The sequence below is a fragment of the Mus musculus genome, chromosome 17 (genome assembly GCF_000001635.26).
Source record: "Mus musculus strain C57BL/6J chromosome 17, GRCm38.p6 C57BL/6J".
NCBI lineage: Eukaryota > Metazoa > Chordata > Mammalia > Rodentia > Muridae > Mus > Mus musculus.
Window position 1 is genome coordinate 32,035,675 of NC_000083.6, and position 27,191 is coordinate 32,062,865.

Genomic DNA, 27,191 nt, shown 5'->3' on the forward strand with positions numbered 1-27,191 from the left:
CCTGCATCTCACCCAGACGTCGTGTGTGTGGATTTGCTGATTCCCCATTCAACAAGCCTGCACCTGTCTCAAGATGCGGCGGAAGGCTTGCTGTCTTGCCACTACACACCCCTAGATCTATCCTAGGACCCTGCAAAAAAGGATTGCTCACTACACCACACCTCTGTAAGTGCCCCTGATGCTGCAGGGATGGGTTGTTCTCGCTCCTCTACAAATCTCACACCTGCCCTAAAAAGCTGCAAGGGTCTCCTCTCCACCTTTGCACTTGTCCCAGGACATTGGGAGGTTGGCCACCCCCTCTATAATGCTACATCAAAACTCAAGGCACTATCTTGGCGGAAACGGGGCGGGGGGTTGGTTGTGGGGGCTGCCCCTGTGCTGTCGTCAGCCTTGGGCTGCCTGGATGACGGCCTTCCTCCTGGGTCTCAAGTCTGTCCAGGGAAGCCCGCCGAGTGAATGGAGGTAGTAGCAGGATCGCCGCTTCCCCGATAGACCTTTGTTAGCTGTGCTTAGACTCTAAAACTGCATCAAACCAGCCGTAGGCGTTCTGCTGGAGGAGACCTGACCTCCAACTAACCGCCCTGTCAATCGCCCTGAACCTGGGCCACTCTCAGGACGCACTTCAAGCAGCGTTGCTACGGCGTCTACCCGCACAGGGGCCACGCGGGCTCCCTGGGCGCGCGGCGAGCGGCGCACCGGTGACGCCATCACCCGCGCGCCGCAGCCCATACGCAGACGCAGTCCGGATCGCTTGGCGGCGAGCGGCACGCGCGCAGCCTGGGGATGCTGAAGCGAGTGCGATGGCTCTCGCCATGCAGTCTTCCGAGTTCCAGTTCGCCCAGCGGCTGGCCTCCAGTGAGAAGGGCGTCCGCGACCGCGCCGTGAGGAAGCTGCGGCAGTATCTCAGCGCCAGGACGCAGAGCGACACAGGTGCGGGCCTGGGTCCGCGCCGCTTCGTGCGGCGAGGGTAGCGCCATTGGGCGCGGGTGCGGGTGCTACGGGCTGTGTGGCGGAGCTCCTGGCCCTGAGTCCAAGCTCACCACTGGCCCAGTTCACCGAGGCTCGTTTGTGTTTCTCTTTGCCTCCCTTGGATAGTGTCTGTAGACGCTGGAGTGCGTTAGTTGCCCTGAGAGGAACTCTGGCAATGTGGTGGCAGGACCTCGTGGCGATGGAGTGGAGTATGGGTGAATGCGGGAATGTATACCGGTAGTGTGGAAAAGTGCAGGAGAAAGTCCCTCTAAAGGAGCCTCCTGTGCTCTGCTGAGATTTTGACAAGAGGAAGCTGGCCAGGCAGACGCAAGAAAGAGCTAAGTGTGCCCCAAGCCAGAGAAATCTAAGTTGGCGCGCAAGGCATGTTGAAATAAAATTGAACCTGGGGGCAGTGTGGCCACATCACTGGCTTTTTCGTTTGTGTTTTAGCTGCCGTGGAATGCATTGCAGGGATTTATTTAAGTGATCCAGAATAGGTTCTGTAACTCCTTGAGTGAATGCGTAAAGTCTAGACTGCAGCCTACTGTGGGGGTTTCAGGTTGCAGCCAGTTGGCTGAAGTTTGAGTTACATGTTGCTAAATCTACTTAAATTTGAAGGCGGGGGGGGGGGGGGCGCGGAGAGATTGCTCAGCGGTTCAAGTCTCAGAACCCACGTGGCAGCTCAACCCTTTCCTGGAAAGGAGTCACCTCCTCTCACCTCTGCTAACATCGGGCATGCACGTGGTGTGCATACATAGAAGCAAGCAAATCTCATAGACCTCAATTAAATTTTTTTAAATGGTTTTTGATTGAAATCTGCCACAGGTGAGAGCACATACCATTCATTCCAGCATTGGAAGGCAGAGGACAGCCAGGGCCACAGAGCAAGCAAGACCTTGTCTCCCAGAAAGGAAGAGAAATCTGATAAAGGTGTAAAGACTAGGTTTTTTTCTTAACCATTTGTGTGTGTGTGTGTGTGTGTGTGTGTGTGTGTGTGTGTGTGTATGTATGTATGTGTGTGCTTATAGGCACACTCATGAGGAAGTTGAGTTCCAAAAGTTACCTGTTTCCACCGTGGAATCCAGAGGTGAAACTCAGGTAGTGAGGCTTACCAAGCAAGCTATTTGTTGCCCACTGAGCCACCTTGGCAGCTAGCTTCCCACCCGGACCCCCTCTCCCCCATAACATTTCTGTTAAGGATTGCCCCAGAAATTCAGTTTACTCCACTCTCCCCTCCAAACACCTGTTCTCTCCTGCTGCTTCTTCCATTTCTCACCACATTGCCCTGACTCTTCATCACATGCACACATTGTCCCTCTGTCCTGCCTTCTCAATAACTTGAATTACTCTGTCTTAACTGGAAGTTCCTTTATTTTACCTATTTGTCTGGCCCATCCATTCCCTTAACTCCCTTGTGCCTTTTGTTTGTTTCGGTCCCTACCCCCACCCCGCAGACAGGGTCTTACTGTGTAGCCCTGGCTGTCCAAGAACTCACTCTGTAGACCAGGCTGACCTCGAACTCAGAGAGATAGCCTGCGAAGTGCTAGGATTAAAGTTGTGAGCCATCACTGCCTGGTTTGTTTGGTTGGTTGGTTTTGGTTTTTGATACAGGATTTCTCTTGTGTTATAGCCCTGGCTGTTCTCAAGCTGGTCTCAAACTCTCAGAGATTCGCCTTCCTCTATCTCCTGAGTGCTGGGGTTAAAGGCTTTCATCCAGGGCTTCCATTGTGCCTCTTTAAACTGCCCTCCACAAATGGCCCAGGTCATTTTCCTAAAGCAAATCTCATCTTACTGCTGCTTCCCCTGAAGGCCACAGTCCTGTCAGACGCTGTGGTGTCCTCACCTGCTCTTCTAATTCCTCAGTAGTCAGTTAAACTCTTAGGCCCAGCACAGCAGGCACACTTTTCTCACCTCCTCCCCCTTGCATTCAGGCTTGTTCTACAAAGAATCACTTCTGAGAGAAATCCTCCTTTACTATCTCCCTGGTACCTCTTGAATTATAAACTATGTGGCCCTTTTATAGTGCTTAGATACATGGGGGGAGGAAGGGCTATTTGTTTGGAGACAGGATTTCCTGGAGCCAGGGCTGGTCTCTACTACCTATACTAAGAATGAATGACCTTGTCCCCAGCTATGTACAGATAACTGTTTCTGAACTCTGGTTTGAACCCTTTCTCTGTAAGGCTTCCGTTTGTCTCCTTAGCCATGGGTAAAAGCGTGGAGCCTTAGGAGAGCCTTCAGGAGACAAAAGCAAACAGGTACAGTACACCTGGACCGGAGGCAGCCAGAGATCATGCTTCTCTGACCCCCTGGAACAGGCCCAGGACACAAGGACCTGAAGCCATTGGCTCATGCCAGTACCCCAGGGTCCTTGCTGATGATTTATCTTGTTCCCCCATTCATCATCATGGACACTTTGTGGAATATCGTAGGCCTTCAAAAAATAAAATAACTGTACAGGGACTGAAAAGATGGCTCAGCAGGTTAGAACATTTGTTCTTGAACCTGTTTGGTGGCTCACAACCATCTCCAGTTCCTAGGTATCTGACACCCTTTTCTTTTTCTTTTTCTTTCCTTTTTTTTTTTTTTTTAATGGGAGGGGTTTATTGTGCAGAGATAGAGGGGTGGCGAAGCAGGTAGAAGGACAGAGAAGAAGAAAAAGAGAGAAAGAGGGGGGAGAGAAGAAAGAGAGAGGAAAAAGAGCCTGACACCCTCTTCTAACCTCTGCAGTCTACAGTTACCACAGACACACATGGTGTACATGCATGCAAGTAAAATATGCATAAAATAAACAAAAAATAACTGCAGAGACTAGGAAAATGGCTCCATCAGTAATATGCTTGTCATGGGACCGTGAGGACCTGAGTTCAGGTGTTTACCTATAAAAGCCAGGTGTAATCCTGGTGTGGCCATATTGATAAAATAATCTGTCCCAGAAAATTAGCTGGAGAGCTAGTGAAGGAAATACTGACTTCCAAACTATACATATGTGCCATGCAAATAAATAAAAACTGCAGAGTAAATGTCTTAATGATCATGGGACAACTGATCTGGAGAGATGGCTCAGCAGTTAGGAACACTGGCTGCTCTTCCAGAGGATCTGGGTACAATTATCAGCAACCACATGGCAGCTCACAGCTGTCCGTTTCAAGAGACCCAGCACCCTCACACAGACACACATGCAGGCAAAACACCAATGGACATAGAATGTAAAAGAAAAGAAAACATTTAAAAATAATAACCATGGGACAAGAAAACTAAAGTGTGTGGCACTGCTAGGTCCCATCATAATAGAAGCACAAGTTGCCTCACGTTTGCATCTCCTTCAGTTTGTTTTGCAACCTTACATCTTGTTGGGAAATTTGACATTTTAGTCTGTCGTCTTACTGTCTTGAGATGGTCACTGTATTCCTGGTGGCTCGTGAGCCCTGGTGTAGTCATTCATAAATGCAGCAAGCACAAAGCACCATGTCCTCTTGAATGCTGTCCTTGGTATACTGAGTACAGCAGTGAACCAAGCAGGCAGTCCCTGCCTGTCTGAGCAGTTCTCAGACAGCCTCAAACATTTAACACTTATCATAGAGCTATGGCGCATCTTGTTTTGCTTTGTTTTGTTTTTTGGTTTTTCGAGACAGGGTTTGTAGCCCTGGCTGTCCTGGAACTCACTCTTGTAGACCATGCTGGCTTCAAACTCAGAAATCCGCCTGCCTCTGCCTCTGCCTCCCAAGTACTGGGATTAAAGGCGTGTGCCACCACTGTCCGGCCTATGGCGCATCAACCCTGTGGCAATTTCCTTTGTGTCATTGCTTCCTCTTTTTTATTAGTGCTAGTGTGTGTGTGCTCACACACATGATACTGCAGCACACGTTTGGAAACGTCAGTCAGTTCTCTCCTTTAGTTTTCACATGGGTTCAAAAGCTGGAACTCTGGCCACCAGGTTTGTGTGGTCGGCATCTTTACTGCCGAACCATTTCCCCAGCCCCAGCTTCCTTTTGGATGTCGTATAAGATGACTGGATTTATGGTTAGTAGTGGCTGAATCATTGTAGATGTTGTGGGAGTAAGTGCCTTTCCTGCTGATGGCATAGTGTTCTCCACCAGACAGCTAGTTAGAAAAGAGGGAGGTGTGTGTGTGTATTGACTATTGGGTGGTCCGGAATATGCACTGTCCCCATACAGAATGGCTCCTGTGTTCATTTCATGGAGAGGGTTGCTGTTGGATGTTGTCATTTCAAAACGCAGTGGTATTTCCTGTGTCTTCATACCTTTTATATCTCTGACATTCTTTTTAGGATAGCTAAACCTAAACTGTTGGCTGTTAGAAACTAGGATATATGAAGATGTAAAATTCATCCCCAACCAGACACTCGCCTTCAACCCCAGCACTCAGGAAGCAGAGGCAGGTGTATATATCTCTGAATTGAAGGTCAGCCTGGTCTACATAGTGAGTACCAGGCCAGACAGAGATACATGGTGAAATCCTTTCAAAAAAAAAAAAATTCCTGGACAGGTATGGTAGTCACACCAGTGATTCCAGAGCTTGGGGTAGGATTGTAAGTTCCAGGCCAGCCTGGGCTACACAGAAAGACCCTCACAAAATAAAGGGCAGAGGAGGAGAAACTTAGTGAAAGAGTGTTTGCCTGGGATGCTCAGGACCCTGTGTTCACTCCCAGTGTCTCAGAAGAAAAGAGAGCTTTGAAAGCAGCTATCAAATAAAGCTGCTTCATATACTTACCTCAGTGAGTAAAGGGATCAGGTACCCAGTGCCTCTCCATACTCTCTAAGTTCTTTAAAAATCAGTTTCTGTTTTTACCAGCTAAACTCTTAAAAGTAAAAACAGGGTTTTTATATATATATTAGAAGTAGATATTTAGAATGGGTGACTTGAACAGACTGGGGCTTCTTAATTTTTTTTTCTAAGTCACAAACCCTTTTACCTGAGAAACTAAGTGTACAGATTTATTCATTTATAAACTAGATTTACAAACAAAACATTTACTAATAATTACATCAAAGAGTTTTATTTTTTTAAACTTCTGGCACATAGAGACTTTTACCACCTATTAAAAATGAGGACAGTATGAATAATAATAGTAATAATAATATTAGTCCAGGCCAGCCTAGACTACCTAGCAAATTCTAGGACTACCAGAGCTACATAGTAGAGAGACTCCTGAAATTCTCTTTGTAGACCAGCCTAGCATCTAATTCACAGAGGTCCACCTGCCTCCAGCCCACTAGTGCTATGATTAAGGGTGTATGCCAGCACCACTCACTACCTTGACTTTTTAAACAATCTGATGTACTAGTTGTTTTGGAACATGCTCTGAAGGAACAATGGAGAAACAGTGATGTCTTTGTTTTTAGTAGTTAAGCCATTACACTTGTCTAAAAGCAGAAAACCTGTGTGAAGAGTACAGAGCTATAGTGTCACCTACGGTTGTCATGAATCTGAGAGAAGGTGTTGCAGGCAGTGTTCACTGGCATTGTGTCATGATGGCATACAAAGTACAAAATGGACATGTTGGGTGTTCAGAACTGGGCCACACAAACATACATGGTCTAGCACTGCCAGCAACACCTTGGATTCATGTGTGTTTAACTTGAATTATTTTTGCTGTGTGTTCAGGAAACTTTTACTGTTGGCAGTTTTCTCACCGCCCCAAATTCAGAGCCCACAGAGGGTCACTACCCATGGCTTAAAAGCTACAAGATGAGGACTAGGGGGATAGCTCAGTTGAGTTTGGTTCCCAGAACCCACATTAAGAAAAAGCCAAATGTGGTAGCATACACTTGTAATCCCAGCTCCGGGGAGGCAAAGACAGGCAGATCCATGGGGCTCACTGGGCAGCCAGCCCAGCCTTCTTGATGTTCTTGAGGCCAGTAAAAGACTCTCAAAAAAACAAGGTGAATGGTGTCTGTGTTATTCCCTCTGTGAGCTTACAGGCACACATACACATACAAAAGAAACTGGGATAAATGGGAACAGTCAAAAAAAAGAAAAAGAAAGTAAGAAAGTGAATCACAGTGGCATTTGCCAGTGGGACAGTACTTAGCTCTGACAGTGCTTCTCATGCTTGTGTGTGCTCTTGATTCGGTGTTAACCCTGTGCTATGCATACAGTGAGGGAAATGGGCGCCCCTGCCAACAATGTGCTTCAACTGGGCTCTGTTACCCTTCAGTACAAATTAGACAAGGTGCACTGTGCCTGAGCTTCCTTGCCTGTCTGCTGTCCCAGGCCCACTGTCAGTCTGTTGAGATTGACTAGATTTCATTGTGTAGATTCATAGATTACACTGTACATCCTGTCTATGGTAGCTTTGCCTATGGTAGCTGTGAGGTGTCCAGAGATACTGGATGCACTGAATTCTCTCTAGCCATTGATGCCCTTAAAAGAACCAGGTTTGTGGTCGGAGTTCAGTGGTAGAGCAGTTAATGAGTATGTGTGAGCAATCATGGCAGGGGGCCTGGAGCTAGTATATACTGAGATGCTTTAAGTGTGAAAAGTATACACATCCAATGCATGTAGCCATACTGTTCTGAGATGTATGTAATAGCTGTATGCATAGAATAGGTCTTCAGGAATATATAATCTAGCCAGTGGTCCCTCTGGGGACAAGCCAGTGAATTAGACATTGACTATGACTTTTGGAATTTTTGTGAATTTTTTGCAAGCTGCATTTTCATTGTGCGGGTATTTGACCTGGCGTGGGACTGAGAGTCCCAGACAGGCTTAGAAGGAAGGTAAGATGATTTTAGTCAATCACAGTCCACCTGTGCCACACATTTACAGGCAGAGAGATGCCCCTGTGTGACACCTGAGCTGCAGTTTCTCTGAAGAAGCTTTGCCCCACTAGGTGATCCCCATTCTTTTGTTCTCCCTCTGTGTGACTGGAAAGGGTTGTATGCAGAGCCTGGGATGGTACTGTGTGTGAGGAGGTTAATTGCCCTGCTTCTGACTTAGCATGAGCCCTCATTGCTGGCACACCTCAGCCCACTGCCTCCCTCTACAGCCATAGCCTGAAGTCCTACCGTTGGAAGGGACTAACAGTGCAGGTAGCAAACAAGGCCTGAAGTGCCCGGCCCTCTGTGCTGTGGTTCATTAAAGGCCATAGCTTTCCATTTGCTTTATGGAGATTTCTTCAGGCATCAAATCAAAGCCCATGGTGGAACTTTGGCAACTTCCCACACTCCCCCCACTCCCGCCCCATTGAGGAGCATTTCACATACATGAAAAGCACCCTCTTTTCACCGATGTGGTGGCCCCAAGCACTTAACTGGCTGTCTGATGTGTCACTTCCATTCACCTCACAGCATATAGTCCCAAAGGAAAGCACTCTTCGAACAGCCACAGCACCTCCTTACGCCATAAAAAAGGCCCAGCTAGGCCCAGGAGTCTGCACCTGTCGTCACAGGGGGGCAGAAAGATTTTAAGAATTTAAGGCCAGCCTGGGCTACATAGACTCTCAGAAAAATCACACAAATAAAAAGACTTGGTGTCATGAAATTACTCAGTCTGCTAGATTTTTCTCACCATCTTTTCTGGTTTTATGTCAGTCCAAACAAGACTCCTTTGGCTGGTCTATGTGCACACTTAATTTCTAGCAGCTCTTTATCTTTCTTTCCCCACCCCACTCCTCCCCGTTCTGTTTATTTGTTAAAGAATGTGGGTCATTTGTCTTATAAAATGCCACCCCTTAGTCTCATTTAACTGGTATCTCCGCCCCCTAGGCTTTCTGTAAGCCCAGGAGTCTGCACCTCAGAGGTACTGGTCAGATTTTATATGATTACTTAGACTGCTCTGTGTTACTGATTTTTCCTGTGATGAGTTCTAATTGATGGTTTGATGTGATCTGATCCAAGTGATCTGAAGTAATTTCTAAAGTCACCAATCCTTACCCAGAACCACAGTTCTCCAGGGACTTGTGCAGTCTTGGAGCATGATTAAATAGGAGCAAGTTACTATGACAAGAAAAGTTGTAACTGAGCTGGGCATGGTGGCGCACGCCTTTAATCCCAGCACTCGGGAGGCAGAGGCAGGTAGATTTCTGAGTTCAAGGACGTCCTGGTCTACAGAGTGAGTTTCAGGACAGCCAGGGCTATACCCTGTCTTGAAAAACAAAAACAAAAACTTTTTTGGGAGAGTATTGGGAGGGTGCGTGTGCATGGGTGCGCTTGTAAAAGCCATAAAGGATGTTGGGTGGCTTCTGTGATCCCTCTACCCTATTTCGTTAAAGCAGGTTCTCTGACTGAGCCTGAAGCTTAGTGTTTCTGTTGGCTGAGTTAACCATTGGAATGACAGGCACACGTAGCTTTTATGTGGAGCTGAAGATTTAGTCAGGGCCTTGTGCAGAACAGATGGTCTCACCTACTGTGCCATCTCCCCAGCCTGGAGATGGCTCTTAATCGGTCATAAAATAAAATTGGACCACTGAGTACGCTACAGGAGGATGAGTCCATTGCAAGGGTTCTTTGTCATTTTAAAAGTATCTTTTAGAATTAATAGCACACTGGTTTCAAATCCATACTTGAGTTGTGTGAGGTGGAACATAGAGACAGGAGGATCTCAAGTGTCAAGGCCAGTCTGAGGTAAGTAACAAGACCCTGTCTTCAAAAATTAAGAAAACAAACCAGCCGGCCATGAACTTGGCAGCTTGGCAACAAGTGGCTGGGCAGAGCAGAGACCCCTCCAGGGCATGCCACTTAAAACAGGTGAAACCATTTTAAGAGTTGCCCAAAAGTGATGGCTGACACAGTCAGAAGATGGGGCATGGTTGACTTTTGCCCATGGCTGGACCCTTTTAAAAGTACACTTCAGCAGACCCATCTTCAGGCTGACCCAGGCTTCTTTCTTTAGAAGTGGATCAGGAATGGTTCTGCCATTTGCTAGGGACACTGTGTAACTGGAGACTCTTGCATCGTTTATAGGATTTATAGTTTTCCTTCATTAAGATGGTGAAACTTCCTTCCATTGTTGGTTCAAGGGATGAGTTCAAGGCCTTTTGTGTGCTTGGCAACTGGTATGCCAGGCATGTGGGTTAGTTTTAGTGTCACACACGCAGATAAGGACTTGCCCCCATTGCCACCCTCCCTTGGCTGATAAACAACGCATATGTGGTGCTTCATGGGCTTGCTTGGAACATTAGCCATTAGCATGAGGTGTACTACATGTTTAGGGAAAGGTGCAGAGGAAGGAATGTATGTAGTAGGTTAGCCACTTGTGTAGCAACTGTACACGTTAAGGAAAGTGTAGACTCTAAGGTGCTGGCTCTGTTTTCTCCTGCAGGAAGTTTCAGTCAAGAAGAACTCTTAAAAATATGGAAAGGACTCTTCTACTGCATGTGGGTGCAGGACGAGCCCCTTCTGCAGGTAACACAGTCCCCTCGTCATGGTTCTGGACCTTTGCCACGATGGACGCCAATCTGCTGCCATCCCCAAACAGATGGAAGTAAATGCTTCAAGGAGCCATTGTCTCAGCTCTTGTCCCCTCAGGAAGGGGCAGCGGGCACTTAGGCTGTGCTTTCAGACATATCGGACACGCTAAGTCATAGATCCCCTATTGCTCTCGTCATTTCATAGCTTCTATGGTAGGTTTTACATGGCGTTCTTAACGTTTCTGTTTTATTTTCTTTTGTTTATAATGCATGGTCAGAAGCACAGCAGTGGGCCTAGAGAAGGTCCCAGAGGGCCTGGTGTCCAAGTAAGGTGGTCAGTGACCTGCTGAATTTCAGTTTCCACACAAAGCAAGGCCCTGTGGCTAAAGCTCCATGAGATGCTCTGGTGCCCAGAATTCATAGGCCAGCTTTTATCCCTGCCCACTGAGCTTGCCACTGATACTACTGTAAAAGAGTTTTGTTGTGATATCTCAAACTAGACCTACTTCAGTAGCAAGGGGTAAGGGTCACAATGCACGAGCCACAGTGTAGAGTCCTCCTGGGTAGCACTTATCTTGTATGTGGAGCCTTGCTACTTTTCTCAGTACATATAGTCACTTGTCTCAGTTCACTGCGTTGATTCTACGGAACATATTTTGAGTGGGATAGCAGAGCAAAATATTGTAAGATTATATTCAGAAGTAGCAACAAGCAGCTTTAGTGGAGGAAGAGAACCGACAAAAAGGAACATCATTTTCAAGTCTTGGAGTTCATTCAAGACAAATAAGGAACTCTAGGCCTCAGAGATGGGAACAGTAGCAGGAGAATGCAGGGGCCTTCCTCCTAGGCTCGCCACTTGCTTCTGCTGAATGGAGTCTGCTGTGCCACAGGCACAACCTAGAGGAATCTTTTGGTGCTCCAGCCCTCCTCTGACCAGGCCTAATAGGAGACTGGAGTGCAAACCCCATTGCACAGGCTCCAGCAAGGTGGCTCTGTGCCTTCTGGCTTTGCAGCATTTGGTGCTCGTGATGGACTCAGTTTAGTCTACATCTTAAAAACAGAGTAGCTCATGGTAGCACGCATCTCTAATCCCAGAGCTTGGAGGCAGAGGCTTGCAGGTTTCTGTGAGTTCAAAGCCAGCCTAGTCTACAGAGTGAATTCTAGGACAGCTGGGGATGTGTAGAAAAATCCTGTCTCCAAAAGCGGGGCAGGTAGCAGTGAGATTATTTTCCTGGAATCATCCAACTTCTTACCAGAGATGCTTTCTTGAACACATAGGGTTTTTTTTTGTTTTTGTTTTTGTTTGGTTTTTCGAGACAGGGTTTCTCTGTATAGCCCTGGCTGTCCTGGAACTCACTCTGTAGACCAGGCTGGCCTCGAACTCAGAAATCCACCTGCCTCTGCCTCCCAAGTGCTGGGATTAAAGGCATGCGCCACCACGCCCGGCTCAAACACATAGTTTTAGCATTTTTCCAGAAACATATGACATTAGCCCAGTAGCTTAGAGTTACACATTTGCTAAAACCTGGGGTGTCAGCCACAGACCTAGAACAAGGCACAGGCTTTCCCACCACAGAGGGAAGAGGATACAGCCCACAGCACCCCCATCAGTGTGACCACCTTATGACCAATGTTTTTCCCCAACCCGCCTTTGCAGGAGGAGCTAGCGAACATTATTTCCCAACTCATCCACGTTGTAAACAGCTTGGAGGCTCGTAAGTCCTGCCATTTTCCTGGCTCTGATTTCCTTGGTAGCAGGTTTGTTAGCTTACCTGGGGAACCTAGTCAATGCTTTTCTTCTGGTCTTCTGGGAATTAGTGATATGGGAGCCTCCTGCTAGTGTTGAACAGAGATCGTGTGACATTTCAGAGACTAATCAGCTCTCCTCCACAGTCTCCACATTCAGGTTACTCTCACACTGAGGAGCTGTGACGCCTTTGCCAGTACATACGGTAACCTGGCAAGTGCACCCTGAGCTGGACAGCAGTCAGTTCTGCTTGACACTCTCTGAATTGTGGCTGACTTACAACACCTAAGATTCTGCAATTGTTGTATAGTGAAGATTTACATTTGTTTACAGATTGTGCTGGGCATGGTGATATATGTCTGTAATCCCAACATTCAGAAGGCTGAGGCAGGGGGTGTGAGAGTCCCAGACCAGCCTTGGAAGCAGCCAAACCCTACATTCGAAGGGAGTGTTTAAGAATCAGTAAATAAGGAGTCTGTGGATAATAGTGTGTGCTGTGTCTCACCCAGACAGCACGTAACATCAGAATAGCCTGCGTTTGTCTATGAGCTGTAAGGACGCTCATCATCCGTGTCGCTAGGCTGCAGTTGGTTGGATACAGGTGTGGTAGGAAGGCCCTTATATAGCTGTAAAGGACATTGTTGGACATATTTAGCCTTTGGCCAAACCCCACCTGTCCAAGAATTCTTGCAATAGCTGTGTAAAGAGAACTAGATGTGTTTTCTGTCGCTTCCTTCTTGCTGTGTGCTCGTGCAGCAGCGGAGCACTGAGAGCCTCTTGTCCCTGCAGAGTACCTGTTTATTCAGACCTTCTGGCAGACCATGAATCGAGAGTGGCAAGGGATAGACAAGCTGCAGCTGGACAAGTACTACATGGTAAGGTGGGGCCTTCCTCCTCTCAGACTCAGAGTTTATACAGAATGTCCTGTCTGAGGACCAGCAGAAAGCTGGTGTGCAGCTCGGTGCTAGTGCACTTACCTGGCACTTTTTATTTTCTTTTTGAAGCTGAGTTGGAGTTTGATATTGCTGGGGGGGTTGGGGGGGGGAGGGACATTTGGATGGTTGGCTGATTAGTTTTGGTTTTTCAAGACAGGGTTTCTCTGTGTAGCCCTGACTGTCCTGAACTCACTCTATAGACCAGGCTGGCCTCAAACTCAGAGATCCTCCTGCCTCTGCCTCTGCCTCCCAAGCATCCACCACCCAGCTTGCTGAGGGGTTTTGTAGATTTGTAAGCAGCAGAGTTAAGAGAAAGAAAGGCTGTTGGGGAGAAAATAACCATACCCAAGGAGATAGCTGTGAGGTTCTCAGACAGGAGAACCTTGCCTGCCCAGCCATCTTCAGACCTGGCTTCTGTCCAAGCAAGAAAACGATGGAAGTCCCAGCATGGTGTGGCAGAGTCGGGCCTGTGCCAAGGGTGCCTCTGTTCCTGTCTGAGCTGCTGGGAGTGAGGCTGGGGAGCATTGCTGTGTCTTATATTGGCTTTGTTTGTTTTCTGGGGTTTGTTGGGCAGAGTCTATGCTCTTGGGTACAGGCACACACCACTGTCTGGCTTAATGTTGTTAATCTAGAAGATGTAAGGATGTTGTCTCACTTTGGGGATCCAGAATATGGGTCCTCATTCTGCTTTTTTTTACTTTTATTATAAAAATATGTCAACCTTTAGCTGATCCGCCTGGTCCTGAGGCAGTCCTTTGAAGTTCTCAAGCGGAATGCCTGGGAAGAAAGGTTGGTACACTATTCACCTTGACATGTGGTGACATTAAAAGCATGTCAGAGTTGCTGCGTGGCTCAGTGGTGGAGTACTTTTCTAATGGGTATGAGGCCCTAGTTGTGATCTATAGTGCCCCTCCCCCGTCTTTATAGAATAATAGGGCCCTCGGATATTTTAGATAATTAGAAACATGAATTGACTGACCTACGCCTGCCATTATCTAGTGCTCTGAGAACCAAATACATGTTGATCCCAGGGAGTTTAAATCCAGTGGAGAGCCTAAAACAGTCCCTTGAAGCTGACAGAGGAGCTGTTTCTTCTCTTGGGACCTCACGTTGTTATGCAGTATGAGCAGTAAACTACATATTTTTGTCTGTTCTTTGAAAAGAAGGAGGTATTGGTGATAATGTCTTTAAAAAAACAATTGTGTGGTTGATTTGTTGTTGTTGTTGTTGTTCTTCTTCTTCTTCTTCAGCCAAATCACACTGTTTTTGGACATCCTGATGAAGGAGATCCTGAGTCCTGAGAGTCAGTCTCCCAATGGCGTGAGAACCCACTTGATTGATGTGTACTTGGAGGAGCTTACCACAGTGGGAGGGGCGGAGGTGAGGAGCAGTGCCGTCCGCCCCACCCAGCAGAGGGCTGGGACTGCCATGCCTGGGGTGGCTATGGGTACTATCAGAAACAGCAGCCTCCTTGGGCTTCTCCCATCCTGGGACCCTGTCTCAGACAGCTAGTGGACTTGTAGACAGAACTGCACACTGTACATATATCTAGAAGTCTTACCTATAAAGTAGGATTGTGCCACACACAGCTTCAGGAGTAGCTGAGGCAGGAAGGTCATTTGAGCTAGGAATGAAGGCCCATGTAAAGGCTTGGTGCTATACATCTATAATCTCAGCACTGAAACAGCTAAATCTCATGTTCCAGGGTGGCCCATGCTACTTAGCAAGACCCTGCCTCCTCCCCCTGCAGAAAGAGTTGGAAACAGTTTTCAGGGTTCAACAGAAGAAAAAAAAATGGCAGGCTATGTTGAGTGAGTATTTCCAAAGCTGTGTGGAAAGGCAGTAGATAGCACTACACATATTACCCAATATAAGCAGACAAAACGCTGGAAGGAAAAGGTGCGCTTTTATAGACAGATGATTTTCTTAGTTTGGGAGTATAAACAATTTCTACTCTTCTCTTTGACATTCTGTAGTGAATGTTTTGTACATATATTAAGTAAAGGAACTTATAAATGAAAATTTTTTGAGAGGAGCAACCACGTACACTTCTACTGAATCAGTGAACGAGTGAATGAAGTGTAAACATAAAGAATGGCTTTGTCTCGTGCTGAGTCAGCACCAGCATGAGAATAGTATTCATAGTTTCCTTGCCTTTCTGGAGCTAGCTAGGACCTTCTGCTAGGCAGGTGCCACAACCAGCTGTCTGGAGAGGTACGAGTGCCGCAGTTTAGCTCTGACCAGTTGGTGCTTTGAGTCACTGCACTAAAACACCCAGAAAGCCAGAGCGGGGCTCTGGGATTCCTGTGTCTGGGACTGCTTGGGCGGGCATGCGTGCAGCTGATCTGACCTGTGAGAAGGGCAGGTGCTTCCTGTCCTAGAACATGTCAGAGAAGAGAAAAGGCTATCTTCCCTTACTTTCCCTCTGTTTTATGTCTGAATTGCAGCTCTTAGCGGACCAGAACCTCAAGTTAATCGATCCATTCTGCAGAATTGCTGCCAAGACTAAGGAGTAAGTGGCTCTGGCCCGTGCGTTCTCACTGCTTCCTTGGTGCCCTTGGGTGGGGTTCTGTCACGCAGTACAGTACCAAGCAGTCGTCTAGTGTAAGGAGCACCCATTCCTAACACCCCTCACAGGCCTGAGGCCAGGCCAGCCCAGGCTACACAAGATCTTGCTCAGACAAAAGAAGGCATAGGTTCTGGCCCATCAGCAGCACCTGGTTGCCAATCCAGGACCCTCTCCCACACCAGACTCCCACCTTCTGTCTGTCTGTCCTGTGGCATGCCGTGATCCCTTGAATCTTGAGTGGACCTGCTTCAGGGGTATCTGAGTCCCAGTTAACAGTTGGTGGGCACACTAGGCCCCAGGCAGGCACGTGCATATGCACACACTTACCGGAGTTGTTCTTCGTTGTATTCCTGTCTGCACAGGCTCCAGGCCAAGTGTTTTCATCCTGTTCTCTCCGATGTGTTTCTGCCCTCAGCCACACGCTGGTACAGACTGTAGCGAGGGGTGTTTTTGAAGTCATTGTAGATCAGTCTGCCTGTGTACCTCAAGAGTCTGTGGAGGAGCGGAAAACCAAAGAGGATGGCAGTGGCTTCCCTACGAAGGCGTTGGCCTGTAGGAAGGCAGTCAGTGGGAAGAAGGCTGGTGAGAGGCTTCCTCTTATACTCTTTCCTTTCTGTTGGGTCGATTGGCTGCCTGGGTTTTCCTCATTTCTATATACCAGTTTTGTCTGTGTGCACGAACGCGTGTGCTCGCGCACACTTTCATGTGGAGGCCAGATGTCAGCACTGGGAGTCACTGTTCAGCTTTCACCCACCCCTATTTTGAGGTGAGGTTCCTCATTGCCCTGGAAGATGCCTAATTAGGCTGGACTGGCTGGCTGGTGAGTCCCAGGGATACGCCTGTTGCTGCCTTCCCTGTGCTGAGCCCAGAAGCCTGTACTGCCATGCCCAGGAGTTTTTTATGTGAATTCTGAAGGTTGAATCCGGGCCCCTTGTACTTGCCTGATGAAGCCTGCTGGCTCCTCTGTTCTTGGTTTTTAAGTCTTCATCAAGCACTTTGTTGACATCTCACTGCATATAGACCTCCCAAAAAATAAATCAGGGTACATAAAAGACACATGTGGACAGTTGGTCCCAACACCACTCACACTAGGCCAAGTTCTTTCTGTCCCTCCTAGCCCATTCACCTCCTTTGTGAGACGTTTGGCCTGTGCCTGTGAGAACTGCCGTGCAGTCAGGAGCACTTGTTCCCTTGGCTCCCCTCCAGCACACAGCTTCCTTCCTGCAGGCTTGAGTCCTTTTGTGGGGGTAGGGTTGTTCAGTATGGGGTTGGTCCTAGGGGCAAAACCTGGAGCTTCGCATATAAAATAAAGACCAGGATTTTTAGGAGACCAGTTTCAAGTATCTCCCCAGGCAGCAGTCACTGGTGTTCTCCCTGGTAATGGGGATTGAACCCAGAGCCTGGAGGGACTGAGCCACATCCATTCTTGAATGTCAAGACTGTGTCTTTGTCTTTGGATGTGTTTTGGCAGCACTAGACGAATGCCTCAGAGACGGAGTCATTGGCAGCAGAGAAAGAGACATCTGTGCAGCCTTGAAAGATTCAGGGTCACCTCTCCAGGTGGGAGCAGCTTTTGCTTTTAATAGAATGTGGGTTGACCTGGGATGGCTTGGCTAGAGAATTAGAGTCAGAGCTCATTAAGCCATAAGGCTTAAATTGTAAAGTCCTTTATAATCCCTTCTGTAATTAATGTCACCATTCTTAGAATGAGCTTGTTGGAGACACAGTTGAAAGGGTTTTAGGCTGGTGTGGTGTTGTTCACATGGATCCTCAGCACATAGGAGGGTCTCAAGTTCAAGAACAGCCTGGGTTACCTAGTACACTCCTATTTCAAAAAAACAAAAACAAAATGAAGCCAAGCATGGTGGTACACACACTCAATCCCAGCATTCGGGAGGCAGAGGTTGACAGGTCTCTGAGTTCAGACACGCCTGGGCTATGCAGAAAGATCCTATCAAAAATAATCAATGAACAGTTAAGTGGGTTTTGAAAGATCCCGAACCTCATTTTGTAAGCACTGTTGCCTGTTCTTCTGCATGTAACAGCACCAGCCTTTATGGGGGCCTTGGGGGGTGGGGTTGTTTTTAAGCAGATCTTGCTGTATATAGTCTAGGTGGAGTGGGGCTCACAGCGGTCCTTCTGCCCCTCCGAGTACTGGGAATACACCAGTGCACCACCATGCCAGGCTTCTAGTTTTGAGTTTTGGTTGGTTGGTTGGTTGGTTGGTTGGTTGGTTGGTTGGTTGGTTACCGGGTCTTTCCTTTATGTAGCCCTGGCTACTCAATAACTGCCATGTAAACCAGGCTGGCCTTGAACTCACAAAGATCCACCTACCTCTATTCCCCAACTGCTGGGATTAAAGGTCTGTGCCACTCCACACATGCGTACACAATTGTGCTTTGAAAACGTAAAGACAGTTATAGAGATTGAGACCCCAGGATGAGCATACAAGCAGGCTCCTCAGGCAGTTCTTCTCTGTGCATGAGAGCCCAGTTTGGAGAAGACTGCTCCCAACAGCAGCTAGAAGGTGACTCTCAGACAGGCCAGGCTGTCTCACCACTGCTTGGGTTTCCTGTCTCTTTGTGGTAGTTTGACTATAAGGCTGTTGCTGATCGACTCCTGGAAATAGCCAACTCAAAAAGCACCCCGCCTTTCAACAGGAAGCGACTCTGCAGACTAGTCAGAAAGTAAGTAGCAAGTGAGATCCTGTGGCCACACCAGCACTCTCCCACGTTTCTTTCCTTCTCTTAAAGATGTATTTACTGTTAGATGTGTCAGTGTGTGTCTGTGTATGTGTGCTCTTGCAGCGGCCCGAACAAAGTGGTGCTCTGGAACTAGAGTTACAGGCAGTTGTGAGGCATCCAGTGTGGGTACCAGGAACCAAACTCAGGTCCTCTGGAACTTCTGAGCCATCTTTCCAGCCCCCGCTGCCTTTTTCTTTATCTTTTATCACTTTATTCATAACCACATGGCAGTAACTGATCTGAGCTCGATCCTTTAATATTATGAATGCCTTTAGAAAGGAGGTAGGGACTCGACCCAATGAATAAAGAATGAAGGTTAGAGTTTAGATCCTCAGTACGAATGGAAGTGGCTGGCAGGTGTGGAGTCTCATGTCTAATCCCAGCACCCATGAAGTTCCAGGCATCAAGGCAGCTCACTTGGTTGGGAGGCAGAGATGGGACTCCTAGAGCAAGATAACTAGACTAGCCAAATTGATAAATTCTGAGTTCAAATGAGAGACCCAGGGGAGAGTGGCTGAGGAAGATACCTGGTATCAACCTCTGACTCTACATGCACGTGTGCTCACCTGCAAATGTGTGGACACACCAAAAATGGCTCTTAAAGAATTCCCCAGTAGATGGCATCCATAAGTTCTCGTGCTTTATAGCTGGACCTCCAAAGGCATGCCAGGGGCTTCAGTGTGGGTACTAGGGCTGACCTGCCTGCCCCAGCGACCCATCCCAGCCCTATGTACATCCCTCATAGCCTCAGCTTTGGTTATTTGGTCTGATGCATAAAGAGAACCCTAGTGGGCAAACCTCCCCTGAACATAGCAGAGCGTTAAGTTGTCTGCCTTCAGAAACAAGCGAGACAGACATGGGATCTCTTGGTATTGTGTGCCACTGTGTCCTATGCAGAGCTGGTGGAATGGAAAGCACCTTTGTCCTAGGCTTCTTCCTTCCTGACTCACCGCATCCCTAGGTGGGGCTGTCCCCTAGCCTCCCTGTGGAGGAGAGAGTGAGCACTGAGTATCCGGATTCCCGTTTTATGTTCAAAACCTGAGCTGTGAACTCTGAACTTCCATGTGCTTTTTTGTTTTTTGTTTTTTTACAGGTTCCAGGACCTCTGTGAAGGTAAGAAGAGTTGTTCTCACCCAGTACACACCCCACCAAGGGCAGCCCGGCCAAATCCAAGACTTCGGGTCATAGGGAAATTAATCCGTGGGTGGCCACCCTCATTGCGTTCACCTAAGCAAGTACCCTGGGAAATGCCTCCATGCAAGACCCTTTGCACATACTTTCCATCCATCCGGTGCCTGCAGTGTGTGGGTAACACCCATGTGGTATTTATTTGAAATTTTATTGGTGCTTTCTACAGTTAAGGTTTTAATGGGGAAGGAAAGGCAGAGAGGTGACTCCATGGTCAAGAGCACTGGCCGCTCTTCTAGAGGACCAGGTTCAGTTCTAGAACCCACATGGTAGCTCACAACTGTCTAAACCTCCAGATCTAGGAGATCTAGTCAGTGCCCACATCTGGCCTCTGTGGACCCCATGATACACAACATAGAGGCCGGCAAAACTGGGCTAGGAAGATTAAAATCCTTTGTCAAAAAGAAAATCCAGGTGTCTCATTTTCCTTTAGGACGCATGGTTAAAGCTTGGTTAAACCTGAGCGGACCAGTGAGCCAGCTCTCTTGATCCTTGTGCCCTGACTAGATGGCTCCCAGAGCAGTAGGAATGTAAAGCAGTCTAGATGGAGAATGCCACCAGTCACTGTCCAGTGTGTGTTCTGGGTTGGGACAGTGGCAGGTAGTGCAGGTGATGGAGCTAAGTCAGGCTCAGCAGTCTTAGCTGGGTGGCTCAGGGCGGGGCCCAGATGCAGGCCTTGGAAGCTGACCCGTGCCCCTTTGGAACCTACAGGCAATGGTGCTCCACTCAGTTCTGCTGAGGACAACGGTCAGAGAAGGCACAAGAGGAAAAGAAAGAAGCTTTTAGAGAGTGAGAAAGGTGAGCTGCACAGTCTCGGAGCTGAAGGAGGTCGCCTTGCTCACACGGGACTGACAGAGAGGAGGTTTGTTCCTTGAGATAGAGCCGTCTCACATAGCCCAGGTTTCCCTGGAACTCATGAGCGAGCGCTGGGGTGCGATGACAGCAGCCCCGCACCACAGATCCTCTGGGTTCTGTCATTTCCTCTGCAGACACTGGTCTCCTGGTTCTCTGGGTTACCGGTGCCTGCCGCCACAGTTAGCTTTCTGTGTGGGTTCCATAGATCCAAACTCGAGTCCTCCTCCTCTGACGGCAAGCACTTTACCTACTAAGCCATCTGCCCAGCCCACCATAGCAGCTCTGTGGTGAGACCCTGTCTCTAGAGGAGTGTGCTGTGATGCTGTGCACCTGTATTCCTGTCACTCGAGAGGAGGGCATCTGGGTCAGGGTTTCTACAGCAGCCTTGGCTGTACGGCAGACTTTAGACCAGTCTGAGCTACCTGAGACCCCAAAACAAAAAAATCCTGGCTGCTGGTGTTCACCAGCAGGGCTTTGCATCATTGGTCTGTATTTTTGTAGGAGACACGGTCTCTCCTGCTGCTGAAGAGGACAGCGGAGGCCACATTCACAAGAAGAAAAGGAAAAAGAGGAAGAGGAGTCACTTCCAGCCTGACACTCAGAACCTGGACGCTGTTGCCGTGCCCAAAGTACCGGATTCGGAGAGTGAGCCTGACACTGCCCAGAGGCAGGCCCCGTGTGGGCAAGCGTGTGTGACTGAGCCTACAGCAGAGGCTGTGTCCAGCATCGGGGAGAACAGCTCCAAGCCTACACCCGTCATGCCCATACACAATAAAAGAAAACGGCCGAGAAAGAAGAAACTGAGGGCCCACAAAGAGATCTGCAAATCCACCACTTTACCTCAGGAGGACATGTCAAAGAATGACGCTGTCAGTGGGCATTCTCAGAGCTCTGCTGCCCACATTTCTTCCTCAGAAGGTGTCCAAGCCCAGAAAAGGAAACGGAAACTGGGAGCTCTCCCTGACAGCAGTAGTGACCTACCTGTACAGAAGTCAGGGACCCCAACAAGCCCAGTGGAGGGGAAGGATGGCCAGACCACCCTGCCCCGGTGTAAGAGGTCACAAAAGAAGACAGCATCCAGCACCCTTGACCCCTGTGATCCGTCCAGTCAAAAACCAGCAATCTCAAAAAAGAAGAAGAAAACTATGAAGCTGATGTCAAACGGTGTGTTGGAGTCCAACCCTGGGCAGATCCAAGCTCTGGTAAGATGGGAAGGGCCCAGAGCTCGGGGGCTGGGCTTGAGCAGCTGTGCTCAGGGAACTCGGCTGTCTACTAGGGATAGGGCAGAGGCACACCTCAGCGAAGCAAGGGTCAGGATACACTGCTTTATGACTGCTCTCACCAACAAGCAATGACAGGTTCCAATCTCAATGGCCAAGTGCGGCTGCTCCGTCCAGTGCCCTTACTCCCCCTCATCCCCACCTGTGGTCCCTTTGCACGGGAAAGGATAGACATGGAGCTAAGAAACGGTCAGAGTCAGGCCCGCGAAGTTGCTCCACTTCCCATCCAACCTCTGTGTGTGGCAAGGGGCTCTTAAAACGTTTGGGTTAAGGAAAGGATTTCCTTTCTCTATGGACTTTTAGAGCTGTAAAGAACCCAAGCTCTTGCCTTGTGCCCTGTCCAGGAAGCGTACTGCTTCTTCCAGACTGCACTTGTAGCAAACACACCACACCGTGTGCTCATTGCTGTGCCCCACCAAGCCACCGAGATGGTGACTCTCTGGCTTTACAGGGAGACATCTGACCTTGTTCAGCACCAGTCCCTACACACACTGCTTGGCAGTGCCTGTGACCTGAAACCATCCCTGACAGGTGAGTTCACAGACAGTCAGGATTACTGAAGGAGAGAGGAGCACTGAGCTGACTTGGACATCATCCCTACCTTCAGTCCTGCCCTTGGAAGAGGCAGCTCTTTCTCCACAGCCTGACTCTCATGCCCTTGACAACTGGTCTTGGAATTGGAATGATTGCTAATGAGTTGGGCTCTAGGGAGTTGTTACTGTCTGCTCCTGGGCTAGGGTTGCTGTGGGGCGTGCCGGAAGAAGTCAATATGCTTCAGTAAGGGAGGCCCCAAGCTCCTGCAAACAACCAACATGGTGACTCCACACCAGACTCACAGCCCACATGGTGTCTAATCACAAATAGAAAAATGAGTTCTCACTTAATGACTAGACCTTGAAAGGAAGAATTATTAAGACGGTAGGCCCTGTGTTAGAGCACAAAGGGAAGGGAAAAAATAGGCTTTTCTGCTGAAAAGACGTGTGATCCCTGCTGGCATGGTGCAGAAGTGAGGTCTGTGCTCCGCTGAGCAGCAGAGTTCCTGACAGAGCTGGTGCAAGAAACAGTGGGCTGTGGGCTAAGGAGCTCAGGGTGGGTCTGCCTCCAGCACTTCCTCACCACGCAGTCCTGGTGTGAGCCTGGCAAGGCGCATGCTAGGGTTCTTCCTCTCAGCTGCTTGCCCTTCTCACAGGGAAGCAACAGGACTCTGAAGAAGCCGCTGAAAACGGAGGACGACTTTGTGAAGTTTGACACTCGGTTCTTACCAAAGCCCCTGTTCTTCAGGAAAGCCAAGAACAGCTCTGCCACCCGTCCCCAAGGTCCTGCTGGCCAGGTGAGCCCTCCTTAGGGACACGTAGGCAGGTGTGCTAAGGTCTGGGGCGCAAGTGCTCCATTCTACCTGGTGAGAGAGGACTCGGGGCTGGCAGGTACACACAGCTGGAACAAGGTGACAGCACACTCGGGAAAGAGGCACAGACGGGGTCCTGGGACGGGCTCAGCGCAGCTCTTGCAGTGTAAAATGAGTTGGCTTCTAGGAGGAATATGTCCTCTGACGGCTCAAACACCACATCACACCATTTACACTAATAGTAAATAACTCTTAGTTCTGGGACAGAAGAAAGGTGGTTATTGACACATACCCTTATAATTTGGGGTTCTGAACAACCTTACCCCTCTTCGATGTTTCTCCCTGGGAATACACACTGTCTAATTTGAAAGATCTGTGCATGCATAAAAGTAGTTTGTGAAGGTCATGGGCAGAAGTCTGGTAGTGCAGTGCATTTAGGCTACAACATGCTGCCCCATTAGCCTTTGTGTGTGTGCAGATCAGGAAAAAGATTACAAGGGCCCTCCCTGGGTAAGTTCCTGAGAAAAATCCCAGCCAAGGATGCTGAGCACCTATGTTACCATGGTTACTCCTTTGTTCTCCTTTGTTCTGCAGCTGAATAAAACACCCTCCAGTTCCAAGAAAGTCACCTTTGGATTGAACAGAAACATGACTGCAGGTGAGTGGGTGGCCTTCTGTAAAACTTCCTTGGGACCAACCAGCTAGAGCTGGCTCGGGGCTCTCCAGCAACCAGAGATGTTGTCTTCTCCTGTCCTTTTCCAGATTAGTCAGTTAGGCAATGCTGAGATCGCTTTCTTCACAGATCAGATGTGGGTTGCTGAGGAAGGGAGAGATTTCAGGGAGGGAGGGGGGGAGAGAGAGAGAGTTTCAGTGGAGTTGTTTGTTTTGTGTTTTTGAATACGGGATTTCCATGTAGCCCTGGCTGGGCTGTGAGCTCCTCAAACTCACAGAGCTCTACCCGCCTCTGCCTCCTGAGTGTTAAGATTAAAGGTTGGGAAAGATTTCTTGGGATCTTCTTAGGCTTCCAGGTGCTCTCTAGTTCTGTCTCAGAGGCTGAGAAACCCTTGTTCCTTAGCTATAGCTGCCCCAGCTGTAGCCACACTGCCTACTACATAGTGGACCACTCTTACTGTTAAATCAAAGAAACCAAATGGCCCTTGTAAGAAGGTGGGGTTGGTTGGTTGGTTGGTTTTGAGGAGTCTAAATATGTGGCTGTACCTAGCCTGGAACTCGGAGATTCACAATCCCTGCCTCTCTCTTGAGTGTTGAGTTAGCTAATGGCACAAACCACCACACCCTAGAGGTTTTTAAATTTAATATGAATTTAAGACCTTATTTGTGTGGACAAATACACCTCTGTTTGCATGAGTTTGGAGAAAGCAGCGAGTTAAGGAGAGAACAGACAATACCTCCAGCTAGAGAGCTAGAGGTGTAGACAGCCCAAGCTAGAGAGCTGGAGGTGAAGACAGGGCTCCGACAGCTTGCGCCACTGCCAAGCATGTGCATGGACACACCGAGTGGAACTTGCTCCCTTTGATGTATCTTAGGTGTCTCCTGCATTTCAGGGGCCTTGGGAATATAAGCCAAGAGCCCTGTGTACCTGGAAAGGACAGGCATGACACCCAACTAAATAAACTGAGTAAATAGCCTCACTTTCTTTTGGGACAGAATTTAAGAAGACAGACAAGAGTATCCTGGTCAGCCCCACAGGCCTCTCCAGAGTGGCCTTTAACCCTGAGCAGAGGCCACTCCACGGAGTGCTGAAGACCGCCACGAGCTCCCCGGCCAGCACTCCTCTGTCGCCCATGAGGCTACCAGCCACCACCCCAAAGAGAAGGCCAAGGGCTGCGGACTTCTTCTGAGAGCCAGAAGCCCTTTCTGAAGCCTGCTTTTATACCGGATGTTCTATAAATTATAACTTTTAAAGTTGGGCTTTTTAATTACTTTACAAATACCCATGAGTGGGACAGATGTTCTGAACCTGGACCACAGGCCTTCCTGCTAGGCTTGCAGCCCACGGTGCACATCTGCGCACACCCTCACTGAGGACTGAGTGCTGTTGGTACACGGAGCCCCCTCCTCCATACCCATTGCTGCACCACCACTGTGGATTGCACGCCTTTCTGGGTGGCTGCAGTCTCTGTCCCTTGTGAAAGCATGGCAGCTTCAGGCCCATCTGCGGGCATGTGGCTGTTTTTCCTGGGATTGACTCCTGAAATGGAATGAGCAATAGTGTAGCTTTTCTACGGGTGACCAGCAGGAGGCTAGACAGGTGGGGGGGTAGGGGAAAGCCACTTTTCCCGGAGGCTTCTCCTCCTCTGCCTGGCCTGTTCCTGTCCCTGTCTTCCTACCTCTATAGCAAGCCCAAAGTGTCTTTTCAGGAGGGCCAGTAGCCCCCAGGCTGCTGCCCACATTAGCACAGTTTTCCCAGGGCCTCCCTGACTGCACCAGTAGGGTCTGGACCCCAGCTCTTGCCTGACCTGGAAGTTGGCTGCCCAGGAGTAGAAGCCTGTTAGCTGCCTCCATGGGTTTTATACAGCTCTTCTTGCTTAGTGCGGAACCCAGGGAGCTGCTCAGACTTCCACCAAAGCAAATCTGGCTCCTTCTTTAGAGAGAAGCCTACGTGGCGACTGCTCTTATTTAAGGAAACCACCTTGGGTCTGAGAGGTGGAGAGGCCGTGGGATTAAGCACAATAGGAGGCGCAGCTCCTGCTTCTACCGTTAGGCGCTGCAGGCTTGAAGTGGCAAGGCCCTGCATCTCAAGCACTCAGAGCTCTGTGAGCTTGCCTACTGTGCGCAGGATCTCCCCAAGTATGTCCTACTCTGTGCACCCTGTGCTGGAGCCCTACTTTTCACCCCGCTGCCCCTCGGGAGGACTGCAGCTCGCTCCTGTTGGGATCGCAAAGCTCGGGTACCTGCCCCGGCTTTGCTCCACACAGTCACGGGGTCCATTTCCAAGTCGTCTTTTTTGTTTGTTTGTTTGTTTGTTTGTTTGTTTGTTTGTTTTTTCCAGACAGGATTTCTCTGTGTAGCCCTGGCCGTCCTGGAACTCACTTTGTAGATCAGGCTGGCCTCGAACTCAGAAATCGGCCTGCCTCTGCCTCCCGAGTGCTGGGATTAAAGGCGTGCGCCACCACGTCTGGCTCCATTTCTAAGTCTTGAACCAACTGACTCCCGAATGCCATTCCCGGAAGGAACCAAGTGGTGACTTTGTCCTCTGCCTGCTCAGTCACAAAGTATATCACTAGGCCATAAAAATGGAGATGATGTTTTGCTTGTGTCACAGTAGGTCTTGTGCAGTGTCACTTGTAGTTGCATGGTTACAGCGTGCTGAGTTTGACCATTACATTCAAAACTAAAACCTGTGTAGGAAGGTTAAGGTCGTGGCAGCAGATGCCTAGCTTCTTATTTAAAAAGTTGAGTGCACCCAGCCATTTTCTGTTTTAAAGATAGGTTAATATAGCCAAGAGGGTCATACAGCCCAGTGGTGTAGAGCAAGACACCAGGTAGCAGTAATAGAAAACAACCTCACACCATTTTCACAATGGCCGCCCATCCTCGGGGACTGTGAGTGTCCTTGTCTTAGTCAAAGCACATCTCCTACCAAAATTGCTCCCAAGATGGAGGGTGAGACCTCAGTGCTAGGTTGACAGGTGGGCGTCGCCATGCCTGGACCAATTCCTGCACAGCACAGGAAGGCTCCACTCCATGAAGGAGTGCATTTAGAATGGCATCCTGGTCCTGGATGCAGATTCTCAAGTAAAATTGCTGTTAAATTTCTTCAAGTCCAGAGAAGCAAATCTTAGTGCGGGCAGACCGAGTTAGTGTTTGATGCGACTATCTCCATCCTTAGTATGGATGTGGTCAGTTCTGCACAATTTGGTTTCAAACTAACTTTTTTTTCTTTCCTTTTTAAAAATAATAATAATGTCTCAGTATGTATCCTATCCCACACTGGCCCCACACCGGTGGTCTCCCTGCCTCAGCCAGGCTACTGCTGGGACACGCACAGGAAGGAGCATGAGGGGGGGTTGGGAAGCAGTCGCCTGCCTGGGAAGTGGGTCTGTGTTTTCTCTAACTGCCACAGTGCTATTTGTTTACCATCAAATTGTATTGGTGTTTCCAGGGCTTGTTGGTACAAATCAAAGCCAAGACCAATTAAAAGAAATGTATTTTTATCTTCGGA

The 27,191-nt window shown here is 48.7% G+C and overlaps 1 protein-coding gene across 7 annotated transcripts; it reads left to right on the forward strand.

Annotated features, from left to right (window-relative positions):
• Positions 1-487: 487 nt before the first annotated feature.
• On the forward strand, positions 488-27,191 carry Rrp1b (ribosomal RNA processing 1 homolog B (S. cerevisiae)). Of its 7 annotated transcripts, none has more exons than NM_028244.2 (16): positions 488-930; positions 10,255-10,337; positions 12,000-12,057; positions 12,879-12,964; positions 13,752-13,813; positions 14,275-14,404; positions 15,472-15,536; positions 16,009-16,175; positions 17,065-17,153; positions 18,183-18,280; positions 19,431-19,450; positions 20,237-20,323; positions 20,882-21,582; positions 22,850-22,990; positions 23,600-23,663; positions 24,674-27,188. In NM_028244.2, exons 1-16 carry the CDS (start codon positions 801-803, stop codon positions 24,865-24,867), a joined length of 2,175 nt encoding a protein of 724 aa, NP_082520.2. In that variant the 5' UTR covers positions 488-800; the 3' UTR covers positions 24,868-27,188. The 7 variants fall into 7 exon arrangements, 4 of the variants coding, with proteins under 4 accessions (NP_082520.2, XP_006525034.1, XP_006525035.1 ...); XR_003952190.1 differs by having other exon boundaries at positions 735-930; positions 19,431-19,641; positions 24,674-24,931; XR_001782117.2 differs by having other exon boundaries at positions 735-930; positions 20,237-20,387; positions 24,674-24,931.